This window comes from Grammomys surdaster, unplaced genomic scaffold (assembly GCF_004785775.1).
Source record: "Grammomys surdaster isolate TR1022 unplaced genomic scaffold, NIH_TR_1.0 208, whole genome shotgun sequence".
NCBI lineage: Eukaryota > Metazoa > Chordata > Mammalia > Rodentia > Muridae > Grammomys > Grammomys surdaster.
In genome coordinates, this window is record NW_021604653.1 from 9,350,718 (window position 1) to 9,363,929 (window position 13,212).

A 13,212-nucleotide genomic window follows, 5' to 3' on the forward strand; every position below is an offset into this window, starting at 1 on the left:
CCCACTCACCTGGCTGTTGGGATCTCCCAGTAGGTTACATATATGTGGCACAATCTTGCTTAGTGTTAGAGTCTGGGCCCCAGAGCTGCAAATGAAAGGCATGTGTGAGACCAAGGAAAGAAAGAGGCCAATGCCCACACCTGCCCTTCCTTCACCCCCAAGGAATGATTAGCCCCTCACACAAGGTTTCCTCTATTCTACTCAAGATGGCTACAAAGCTCACAGGGCCCATCTGCAGTGCTCAGGCCCTTCAATGGCCTGACCTTGATGGCTACACCAGAGCCTGTACCTTGACATCATGCTTGCCTCAGACCCTAGCTCTGCTCTGACAGGTTGCACTTCCTGCTCTGTCAAACTCAGTGAACCAACCAAACTCCTTCAGGGTCCCCTCTGGAGGAGCCTGCAGACACTCTGTTAGCACTGCTGACACAACAGTGCCAAGATGGCTGGCAGCAGGGCATCTGATTCCACACTGCTCTACTGGGGACGTCAAGCTTGACACCTTCCTTCACGTTTGTTTATTTTTACTTTTATTTATATGCATGTCTGTCTGTATGCACACAAGGGAATGTCAGGTCCTCTAAAGGGAAATGTATAGACAGTTGATGGCAACCTGATGTGGGTTCTGGGAACCAAACTCGGGTCCTCTGAAAGAGAAGCAATAACCTTTAAGCATTTAACGCTCCAGCCTGTTAGCCACTTTTCTCTGTCCCAATGCTGATGTCACAGACACCCTTTGTGAATACATGGTATAAAACAGCACAGAGAAATCTGTAAATTATTTCACCAGTTTCTTTTAAAAACTAAAAATGAGGTGTGGGTTGGTGACTTAATGGTTAAGAGCACTTGCTGCTCTTCCAGAAGATGCAGCTCAATGCCCACATGGCAGCTCACAATCACCTGGGCTCCAGTTCCAGAGATCTAATGCCCTCTTCTAGCCTCCAAAGGAACCAAGCACACATGTGGCAGACAGAAGTAGATGCAGGCAAAACTCCCAAACATAACAAACAAACAAACAAACAAACAAACTTAGAAAATGACCCTACTATTGTAATTGTACTCTTACTCAAGAGAACTGAAAATTTACACTCCTGCATTAACCTGTATACATGTCCATAGCAATTTTACTCCTGGGAGGCCCAAACTTGAAGTCACCCATATTTTCTTCAATGAATAAATGGCTATGGGCTACATCTGTAGTAAATATTCTACACCACACAGTCAATCTATATACTAAACCAAAAATTCTAAACAAAAGGATTCTACTCGGCATTGAAACAAAATGAGTTTCATATAGTGGTGTACAGTGCCGCCTTTAGGGAATTTAACTACGTGACAATCTATATGACAACTCTGAAAAGAATCACAGGTTTGATTCCATTTGAGATGCCACATGAGCATAGAGATAAAGACCAAATTAGTGGTTGCCACAGACTATAAAGTATACATACAAAAGGGCGGTGGGTGGGAGTCTCCCCCACCTCTCACACAGACAGACACACACACACACAAGGTCTGTATGCAGCTGTGGCAGTGTGAGCGAGCTCTGTGGACAGCACTAGCACTTTCTACAGGGTACAAAGTCTTACCAGCTGGAGGAGAGGAGCTACGTCCCAATACATTTCTTCCCAACTACCTGTAGATCTAATTAATTACTTCAGAACATAGAGTGCTGCTGCTGGTGGTTTTTTAAATTTTGTTTTGTTTTTATAGCTTTAGCCAAGAGGCTAGAAATGTAGTTCAAATTCTAGAGTGTTTCTCCCCGGACAAATGGTGGCCTGTGTCAGTGATCCCAGCTGCTGACGGATGGAGGCAAGAGGATCAATCAGAAAATACTCAGTTACAGAAGGAGTCTAAGATAGAAGTGCTACAAGAGACCCTATCTTTTCTAGAAAGAAAGAAAGAAAGAAAGAAAGAAAGAAAGAAAGAAAGAAAGAAAGAGAAAATGAGAGAGAGAGAAAAAAAGAAGGAAAGAAAGAAGAGAAGGAAAGAAGAGAAGGAAGGAAGGAAGGGAGGGAGGGAAGGAGGCAGGGAGGAAGGGAGGGAGGGAGGGAAAATTCTAGTTAAACAGAGTTTGCAGGTTTACCCCAGAACTTACGCATTGAGTGTTGCAATAAGGCAGAGGCAGATGCCCTCTCTTGTGCGGAAGTTTTTGTGTTTGAAGCCTCCGAGCATTCTGTCCCACACATACTGTAGGTGACAAGGGACAGGTAAGAAAGTGAAGAACTCTGCAACTCTTCACAGTAAGACAGGAGTCAACAAAATAAGAGCCTCTCAGCAGGAACCAACTGGTCCCATACCTACCCCCAGGGTCCTCTCACAATCACACTGACATAAGACAAAGTACTATTTTATTATGCACACCCAGATAAAGTGTGAAAATCATATGTACTTATGTAACACCACTGCATTCTCTCAGCAGCCCTGAGAAGGTATAACCACCCCATTTTACGACTGAGAATAATAGTTCAGCCCAAAGCACAGTGGGTACAGACACTGCTTTCTGTCTGGAACACCTCTCCTCATTGAAACTCATTCCAGCATTTGTTTTATCTCCCCAGGGAAACCCCTGTTGGCTGACCCAGCTACATCCCCTAACAATGATCAGTGGAACCCTGAAAGACAGGCTGAGTCCACCCATTCTAGCAAGCCCAGCTAACTATCATATAGGAACCCACAGCCCTAGCCAGGCCTACTGGCTCCTCTGATACCACTAGCTGCCTCCTTCGGAAAGCCAGGCAGGGATATAAGCTAAAGGGCATAGTAGATTAATCAGACACTCAACACCAAGTCCAACCCACTAATTTATTCAAATGAAATATTCTGCTAGTTATGCATTTAGATATCTCATATGATGAGGGACTGTGGGCGATAAGAATTTTCATCTCTGTACTGACTGGTTTTATGCCAAGTTGATACAAGCTAGAGTCATCAGAGAGGGAGTCTCAATTGAGAAAATGTCTCCATGAGATCCAGCTGTAAGGCATTTTCTCAATTAGTGGTCAATGGGGGAGGATCCAGCACATTGTGGGTGATGCCATTCTTGGGCTGGAAGTCCCAGATTCTATAAGAAAGCAAGTCATGGGAAGCAAGCCAGTAAGTAACACCCCTCCATGGTCTCTGCATCAGCTCCTGCCTCCAGGTTCCTGCCCTGTGTGAGTTCCTGTCCTTCAATAATAGACAGTGCTGAACAGAATAAACCCTTTCCTCCCCAACTTGCTTTTTGGTCAGTGTTTGTTGAAGCAATAGAAACTCTAAGACAATTTCTAACCCATTCGCTTAAGAGAAACTAAGCCCAGAAGCTGCACATAGGGTGTGTGCAGACAGTCCCCCTTCCCTTCCCCTACCTGGGGATTAGCAGCTTGATCCATGATCTTTAGCAGCAGGGTTTGGTCTTGCTCCCTCACGGAGTCCTTAGCATCTCCCAGTCTGTCTATTAGACTTGGCAACACTGGAAACCGAAATGGAAACAGACTAGATGAGAATGATCTTCGGATCTGAGGTCATCGCTGCTCATCTGCAGTTAGCTGGCCTAACCAAGGTAGCTAGCTGTTCCAAAGCCAGGGCTGGGGAAGAACTGTGTCTATAATCTCTGCACTCAGGATATAGAGGAAGGAGAATCAGGAGTTTAAGGTCATCCTTTGCAGACAGTCTTCAAGGCCAGCCAACACTATATGTCACCCAGTGTAGAAGGCTCATCATCCCCTGAGGGTTTCGTGCAGTTAACTGCTGGTGGGACAGTGAGACAGTCTCATCAGTGGTTACGTTATGGATAAGGACCCACCTTGTAAACATCCGTCAGCTATGCTTCTGTAAGCTACCCTAATGAGACTCAGAGGGTCATGGGAGAAAAACCGATGTGAATGTAGAAGGGCAAGTGGACAAGGAAGGGATCAAGCAGGTGAACGGGGAACAGAGGCCCCTGCCAGAGAGGGGGTGTGTGGCTGAAATACACTGTACGTAGGGAACGTCATGCCTGTTACTGACATAAGCTAATAAAAACATTAAGCAACATACCAACATGCTTCAATGACATTGGGTACATTTTACTTATGACATACAAAAGACACACACCACATCCACACACTGAAGCATGGGCCAGTCCACCTATGCCTATCCCAACCTTGTTAGGCCTCTTGTGAGAATGCATGAGTCTTGGGCTGATGTAGGAGGGAAACAGAAAAGGGTTCAAACATCAAATTCCTAGCATAGGGTCCCACCATTTTTATCAGCGAGCACACTGACCACAAAGCTACAGAAAAAGAAAAGGACAGACACTGGTAATGAACACTACTGCTGCTCAGTGGTTAGTGCTTGGCTGGCACACAGAGGACATGAGTTCTAATCCACTCACTGCGTACACAAAAAGGAAGGAAGAGATTCTCTACTGAAACAGTTGTATAAACAGAACTGCTTAGTGTTTACATCACCACCATAAAACACTGATATTTAGTGACATCTAAGCCGGGAAAATCCAACTGGCTCCTTTTTTGTAGGACTTTTTCAAAGAAAACTGCCTCTTGGAGGAGGTGGTGGGGACAATACATCCTGGCTGGAATCAAGTTAATGACTAAGCTTGCATAAAATCCTCAAGTGGTAACATTTCATATTCGAAAGTCACAGCAGGATGGAATTAATTCGGGATTAGAGAGAAAGGTACCAGTTTAGGGGCAGTGAGGCCATGATGTGGGATGAGTCCAGGGCGGGAGGGAAGGTTGAGAGTCTGCTGGTCAAATCTCACCTGTGCCGATTTGCGCCTTGAACCGGTCCTGCAGCCTAGTCACCAGTGCCGACAGGATGTCCATGCCCAAGAGAACGACCTGCAATGGCAAACAAGCACAGCGTCAGCGGTGCAGTGGAGCGGCGTTGGCATAGCTGGTCCCCGCGGGCGCCTAATGACTGAGAAGCCTGAGCTGGCTGGCCAGGAAAGGGTGCTTGGCACGGAAAAACAGGCTACCATTTGGAAGAAAAAGCTGAGACGGAACTACACTGAAGCAGCACGACTTAGAGGAGCCCACTACAGCTTGGCCCACTGCGGCCCCGCCTCATCCTAGAGTTGCGTATGCAAATTAACCAGGTCGCAGCGGGGGGTGGGGGAGAGAAGAGAAGCCTGCTCCGGCCCCGCCCAGAGAGGCGTGTATGCAAATTTTCAGACTTGTGGCGCGCGGCCTTCTGGGTAAAGACACGCAGGCTTCAGGAGCCCCTGGGGAGTTTCAGGAAAATAGAGAGGGTATTCGGCGTGGAAAGAAGCAGTCGTAGAAAATACTGTACACAGGCAGGTTGGGGCAGGCCTCCTGAGGCAGTCACCGCAACCAAACCCGGACTTAGAACTTTCTGGCTGCCGGGCGCGCACGGTTGCGGGCAACCATCCTTTTCTTGGGGTTGCGCTACTGTCCAATGAACGCCTAGTGAGGGCAGTACTGCTAACGCCTGACAACACACCTGCATCGGTTAGAGCTCTGCTTTACCTTGGTGCAATTTTTGGAAAACCCACAAACCTCTTTTCCTTGCCTAAGTGTTTAAAGATACAAAAATAGCTACGTATACGGTATTTCTGCCCTACTCGCAGTTCCTCTACTGTTTGCTAGAGGGCAGTCGAGACATAATTACTTTAAGACTATCTTTTCACCACTGCCATAATACAAAGTGAACAAGTAAAAAATGCTCCCTTTGGCAGAATTTTGCAATAGTAATGTAACCTTTAAAGAGTTCCATATTTGAGTTTTCATCCAGTTTACAAACGAATCTACACTAGTTCAAACACCAAACCAGCATTGGGAGGAATTAGATACCTGAAAGTGTATAATTCTTGAGGCGTGGAACCCTGGACTAGGCTGCAGCTTAGCATGTAGACCATGCTGGCCTCAAACTTGTAGCTCCCAATGTTGAAATTAAAGGCATGTGCCTTTCCCCTGACCTTTTTTCTCTTAACTTTTAAAATAGTTCTATTTGTGAACATTTTGTTTAAAACAAAACAAAACAAAAAAAAAAAACTGGTTTTACTTTTGAACCACAAGATTTAAGTTTCCTTAGTTTGGCTTCCTTCCAAAGAGCACAGTAGGGATGGGAGGTGATTTTACAGTACAGAAACCTGACAAACCATTACCTCAGCCAGAGGACCAAGGTCAGCTTAAACAATGCTAAGTCATGCTGGTGATGTAAGCTTAGTATAATGTAATGCACACTTCGCCTCTGTGACAGTCTCTTTAAAGCCTTCAAGCTGTGAGTAATCCAAGGGAAACTAACACCTGCCCAGTGCTCCACTGTTAAGGTCAAAGCCAAGGATAGCTGAGAAACTGCCACAGTGAAAACATTGTTTATAGCTTCTTAATTTGCCTGGGGAAAGGAAAAAGACATTCCAAAGATTTTTTTTTAAGATCCAAATAATAAACCAAATTAAGAGCCAAAAAATGGGCTCCATTCAAAGTGTACTGTACACAGAGGAAGAGAAATTAAACAGGAGGGAAATCAGGGGAAAGTCCAAGTACAGCACAAGGAGGCAAAGGGTTAGCGAACCGCAAAGGGCAGGTGCACAGATGCTCGACAGAGCAAGTGGGTAAAAAGCAACAGCTGACATTCACTAGCGGCACTACAAAGGAAAAGGGAAGGAGGGAGGGAGGGAGGGAGGGAGAGACGGAAGAGCAAAGGAGGCAGGAAGTGACAGTGCAAAGAAATAGGAACTACTCACTGCTAGTGGGGGTGTGAAGTAAGAATTAGTGTGCAAAATGTCTTCAGAAAATTAAATAGAATTTAACTGTATGATCCAGCGATTCTGCTCTGGATGTGAACACAAAGGCAAGGTCAAGGGCTCTGTGTACCCATGTTGGTGGCAGCAATTCTACAATAAGTAGGGTAACGCTCAACATGTGAGCGTCTTATCACCCTGGTCCTTTACCCTTCTTATCTACAACTGTGGTTTCTACAGTTTTAGCTATCACATCAAACGACAGTCCCAAAGTAAGACATGAAGTCCTGAAATAAACAACTTATTGCATTTAAATTGGGTGCTATTCTGAAAAGCTCAGTAAACTATCCCATGATACTGCTCAGTCCCACTCAGAAGCGAGAGCAATCCCTTCGGCATCTGGCATCCAAGCAGTATATGCTGCCCTCCATGGGCAGTCACACTGGCAGGTCTGCTGGGAGATATAGTGAGCAGTAGCCCTTAGCTACTTACAAATGTTCCCTCAGCTCAAGAGTGACACTGACAATTTGGGTGACTACAGGACATAGTTCCATATCTGGCTTCCCCATCAGCAAGGGCCTCACAGCCTAATGAGTATGTGCAGATACACAAATAGCAAGACATTCAGCACAAGGTGGTGGGCTCCCTCCTACTCACTACAGAACAGAAGAATCCAAGGCAGTGCCACTAGTGCACATGCAGATTGATAACAGACAGCGAAATCCATCAACAGCCAGGAAAGGAAACAGATCCTGACCCAGCAAGCAATAGAGCAGTAGCAACAGTGCTATTTTTACATAGACGCCCTTGGGTCACTCCAGTATCTACAGGGAATAAAGAGAGTAGAGTGCCTCTGGTAACACACCAGGAACAAGCAATACAGCTTCAAAAACAGCTCCATGATCCTGGGATGGGAGAAAACCTGGGCCAGATAAACACAGACTTTACAGATCAGGCTGGAGAGCTGGACCACACTGGATGAGCTCTCTCATTCCTAAGGCCCTTTGGGAGAAGCAACACAGTCCAAGTCCATACAGAGACTAGGCTAGCCATGATGCTTACAAGCCTTCTGACTATACCAAGGTCACTCAGTGCTGCACCACCACAATATCACAGACCCGGTGCTTTCAGGCCTGTTTGCCTCTCTCCAGGTAGCTTCAGACCTTGGACAAGTCATGACACCTCCCAGGCAACATTAAATGACCTCCAAAGTCAGCTGACTCTCTGTGGTGCCCTGATAATGCCAGGTCCTGAAAAAACACACAGGCTCCCTGAGCCTTAAACTCTTGGGAACAGGGGACAGCAGGCTCCACCATCCATATATCCACTCTACAGAGCACACATGAAAGCGAAGAATCTTTATTAATATGCCTGGCACAGAGTAGGTACTCATGAGAACCTGCCCCCCCTCATCAGAAAAGCATGGGTTAGGGCTGGGAAGAGGGCTCAGTTGGTAAAGTGCTAGCAGTCCAAGGACCCAATGTCCATCCCTAGAACCCAAAGAAAAGTCCAGGTATGATGGTGTTTGCTTGTAATCCTCACACTGAGGAGGCAGAGACAGGAGGATCCCATGTCTTACTGACCAGCTAGTCAGCCTGGGTAGCTCCGCTATCAGTGAGACATCATGTCAAAACATGAAGGTGAGCTGGGAATGGTGGCACATATCTTTAATCCTAGCACAGGCATGCAGATCCAGTGAGATCGAGACTACCTTGGTCTACATAGAAAGTTCCAGGAGAGTCAGGGTGACACAGGGAGACCACCATCTCAATACATACATGCATGTATACATACATACATACATACATACATACATACATATATACAAACAAACAAATGAAGAAACAAGTAGATAATAAAAAATAAAAGTAGAAAATTACCTCGGGTCTCCACATGAATTTGACCATGACCACACATGTACGTGTACACACACACACACACACACACACACACAGAGGATTACTCAGATGAATAAAATAAGGAAGAAACAAAGATATGAAATCCAAAGAGAAAAGTAAGATTACCTAAACCACACGGTCTAATGACAACTGAGAATCGTCTTAGTCACCCCATAGCACATCCATAGCACATCTGCACACCCACACGTGCAGTTTTCACTCAGAGTGCTATGGTAATCTCCCCCAGCCAGGAGACCTACAATCCATTTCCAGTGGTTGCCTGGCATCCGATTGTAGCTTGTTTCCATGGTTACTGACCCAGGCTTCCACACCCATACCAGCAGATGCAGAGATGTGTCCACATGTGTGCTTCTATTTCTTAGCACCAATGTTTATTAGGACACCTGCAGGGTTAAAGACACTCTTCATTCCACACTGATACTGTCACAGAGTGCAGAGGCTGTCCCTGAGAATCGGGGTTCAGCTGTAGCCTTGTATCAGCTAAAACAAAATAATTAGAACTTGAGATGTGATCATTTCCAATTCCAAGGCTAAGATAAGAACACAAGGCAAAGAAAGCCAAGAGGAAAAATGTAAGTCTGGGAGTCGATACATACACACACACATACACACACACACACACACACACACACACACACACACGCACAATGGGAGGATAGTCTCACAGAGCTGTCACAGAGCAGTCACCTAGGGAGTCCCTGGATATTCATGGTATTCCTAGCACCACTAGGCTGGCTCTTTTTTAATCTTTGTCTGGGAGACCATCTGGAGACAGTTATGGGACAGCTTATTGCCAGTTGCTGCCCCTACACAGAGATATAACTACTAGAAAGAGATGTAGGGCATTGCGCCAGCCATCATCCCACTTCCTTTCACAGGAGGCAACACTAGCCACAAAAGGCTAGAGAGAGGTCAGGTGACATCAGTGTCAGACAGTTAGGAAGCAGTGCTTGTAAGTCAGACCTGCCTAGCACAACGTATTAATAATCAGGATTATTCTGTGGTGATCTAGTCTAATACAGTAATCACTGGCTGCATACAGGAAGGGGCTAGGGCAATAGCTCCAGTGCTTGCCATACAAGTATGACCATCTTTGTTCATCAGCACCCACTGGCTAGGGCTTGGTGGCACAGGTTTGTATCCCCAGTGCTGGGGAGGCAGAAACAGGCAGATGGCTGGGGCTCCTTGGCCAGTCAGTCAGCTTCATTGGTGAAAGGAGGCATCAGTGAGAGACCCTGTCTCAAAAAGGGTGTTGGGGCAGCAAGGCAGACAAGACAGACAGCTTCTGAGGGATGATACCCAAGGTTGATACCTGGCTGCCATTGCGTGTGTACACATACATATACATGCATGCATGCATGCACACATATGGAGAGAAATGTAGATAGTGAGAATGGGAAGCAGAAGTTTTCATATCAGTAACTGTAACTTTCAGTAGCCACCCAAGACTCTGGCTACCCTGCAGCACAGCTGGCTACAAACTTAAATGAGCAAGGAGAGATGGGGCAGTAACAATAATGAGGGGTAACCCCGGGGAGATCTAGTCAACACAGTAATCACTGGCTACATACAGGGGCTAAGGCTATAGAAGGGGCACAGTGCAGCTACAAAACCTGGGCAGTGCTTAAGAGCTACAGCCATCCACAACATGCTGGAAGAGAGGCTGGATTTAAACAGTGGTAGGTCATCTACTCTAGGGAGCTGACAGAACTAAAAGGATCAAATGAAACTTGTCATATCCACACAGTGAAATGCTGTTTAACAACAAAGGAGAAAGCAGTGACATACTTCACCTCAGATGCTCTTAGGAAATAGAAAGCTCAGTAAAAAACAAGATGCCAAAGGCTGCATACTGGACGAATCTGCTCACAAGAAACTCCCAGGGAAGGCAGGCTCACAGAGAAGACACAAATGCCTTCCTAGGGCTAGGTTCAGAATGAGGAATGACCACAAACAGGCATGAGGGATCTTATGGGGATGATGGAAAATGTCCTATAGTTATACAAACCTGTAAAAAATAACTGAACTGTACACGTGGGTAAATTTCTGAGTATCCCAATAAAACTTTTTTTTTTTTTTAAGGCAAAAGCTAATACTAGGCCTAAAAGAATCCTCTGACCTTTCTGGTGATAAGACCATGGGAGGACTCTGGCTGCTGAAGAAGGCAGCAGGCCCAATGGGTCAGGAACTGGAGCTGTGGGTGAAGGGAACTACCTCTGTACAGACTAAGTCCCAAGAGGCAGCAGAGCTTGGAGCTCCTGGGGTCCACACCCTCCCACACCCACTCACGAGATTCTGAGCCTCCTGCTGTGCACTGCTCTCTTGGTAGTCACACTCAAATTCTCCAAAATTCTGAGAGTTGTATTCAGGTGGCTTGCAAATTGATTCTTTCTCCCAAACAGATCGAGAGCTCTGTGACGATAGAAATTTCTGCCTAGTTACTCACTGCCTAGAACTTTACCTGTCGAATAACTGAATGAATTTCCTTGTTCCCTTGGAAAAACATCTTTCCCTTGGATTCAAAGTCAAGTTAAATATGAATGAGCACTTTCTGACTTGCATACCCGTGTTCATACTTCTTTGTTCATTAAAATATAATTCCACCCCTGGTCCTAGAAGCACTGCAGGTGTGGCTGCTGCATCACAAGTGCATGAGTAGGTGGCAGAGAGGAGACAGGCTCTGCTCTGCTCAGTGTTCTGACCTGTGAATATGTGAATGATTAATAGCTTAACATTCCTTGAAAAAAGCTAGCCTGAGACAACCACCAGTCTAGTGCCACGCAGGCCCCAAGTCTTGCTCCCAGGACCAAGAGCAAGCCGGAGACTAGAAGAACCCCTCCAAGGACTGAGGGCCCTGAATGGAGTGAACCCAAGACAGACAACCCTCATGTGGGGCCACTTGGGCAGGCCAGTTGAGCAAGGCTGAGATGAGCACCAAAGTGGTGTCACAGGGCCTGGACAAGGAGCTAGCCTGGGAAGACCACCAGTTGGGTGCCACACAAGCTTGGAGGGTCAGACCACACCCGAGATGACCCCTACCTGGTGCCATAATGCACAGGCTGGACATAGCATATATGAGACTACTCCTGGGACACTCAGAGGCCCTTGTGGCCATTAAGAGAAGCAGTAAATGGTGGGGAAATGGAAGAGAAAGAGAAACAGAAGGATGTGGGCACAATGAAGAGAAGCAGAACTAGAGACTCAAGGGCAGCTAAGAATGAGGAAGAGCCTGATGTGACTGCCAGAGATCCCACCTGGAACCATGGTGGGGTCCTGGCCTATGCTGCCACCTGGGGCCATGTCTGGGTGTGTGGCCCTGTAGCAGCAGGGGTCTGTTGCCACCAAAGGCCAGGCAGACATCCCTAGTCTGGGCTGCCACCTGGGGACAGCCTGATGTCTAAGAATTGTGCAGAACTGGCCCCACCCTTTACTTAGGCATCATGGAGGAGAAGGCCCTGGGGCCTTGACAGCAGGATTGCCAGCTGCAGTACGCAGGAAAGCAGACACACATTGCAGAAGTTGAGGGTAAGCCAGACCCTGAGGATATGAGCATGGGAGAGCTGGCCCTGCCACTTGTCTCCTATTCGGGGTTCTGGACCTGCCCCTCATTAGCTGTGTACTGGCCAGTTTTGTGTGTCAACTTGACACAAGCTGGAGTTATCACAGAGAAAGGAGCCTCCCTTGAGGAAATGCCTCCATGAGATCCAGCCGTAAGGCATTTTCTCAATTAGTGATCAAGGGGGGAGGGCCTAGCCCATTGTGGGTGGTGCCATCCCTGGGCTGGTAGTCCTGGATTCTATAAGAAAGCAAGCTGAGCAAGCCAGGGGAAGCAAGCCAGTAAGTAACACCCCTCCATGGCCTCTGCATCAGCTCCTGCTTCCTGACCAGCTTGAGTTCCGGTCCTGACTTCCTTTGGTGATGAACAGCAATGTGGAAAGTGTAAGATGAATAAACCCTTTCCTACCCAACTTGCTTCTTAGTCATGATATTTGTGCAAGAATACAAACCCTGACTAAGACAAGCTGTGTCACTCCAGAGAACAGACTCTGCACCTCACGGGCAGCAGAGTAAAGCTGCCTCTGGTGGAGGGAGGAGTGGGGAGAGGTGGAAGGGCACAGGTGAGCCAGCCCTGAGGGCATGAGCATGGGAGAGCTGCCTACATGATCCAGGGAGAGATGACCCCTCTTCTCCCCTTCTACCTATGGCAGGAAGGAGACCTGGCCTAAGGCCTAAGAGCATGGTGACAGTGGGAGAACCAGTGGGCTGACCAACTCAGATACCGCTCAGGCCCAGATCCGTGGTTTTGAACTGGCCCACTCCCACACTGATGCAACTGATGAACTGTTGGGAGTGCATGAAGGAGCCAGTCCTACAGATCCAAAACTGCAGGAGCGCCATGACACTGGGCAACACAGGATGCTCAACAGAAGTCCTGGTGAGGATCCAGTATGGAGTAGCAGAAGCCTGAGGCCTCTGCCAGACCAACAAGTCATGGTAGAGCACTGCAAGCAAGGAAGTGCAGACAAAAGAGTATAGTGTGGTGACACGCTAAATGCTTCCACAATGGTTTGTTCTCCTCTGTTGGGGGAGAGGTTGCAAGGGTGATGG

At 47.1% G+C, this 13,212-nt stretch overlaps 1 protein-coding gene and 2 non-coding genes across 6 annotated transcripts in view; 2 read left to right on the top strand and 1 right to left on the bottom strand.

Annotated features, from left to right (window-relative positions):
- The window catches only part of Clasp1 (cytoplasmic linker associated protein 1), a 237,552-nt gene that overhangs the window by 159,224 nt on the left and 65,116 nt on the right, over window positions 1-13,212 (bottom strand). For all 4 annotated transcript variants that reach the window (XM_028771493.1, XM_028771491.1, XM_028771492.1 and 1 more), the window contains exons 3-6: window positions 4,742-4,820; window positions 3,348-3,451; window positions 2,099-2,190; window positions 10-85 (exon numbers count right to left, since the gene is read on the bottom strand). In XM_028771493.1, coding sequence (XP_028627326.1) covers window positions 10-85; window positions 2,099-2,190; window positions 3,348-3,451; window positions 4,742-4,820 — 351 coding nt within the window. The remainder of the gene's footprint in view (window positions 1-9; window positions 86-2,098; window positions 2,191-3,347; window positions 3,452-4,741; window positions 4,821-13,212) is intronic.
- LOC114624587 lies at window positions 5,365-5,489 on the top strand. The gene has a single exon (XR_003711955.1). It is a non-coding gene; the product is annotated as a U4atac minor spliceosomal RNA (small nuclear RNA).
- On the top strand, window positions 11,210-11,340 carry LOC114624586. Its single transcript, XR_003711954.1, has one exon. It is a non-coding gene; the product is annotated as a small nucleolar RNA SNORA17 (small nucleolar RNA).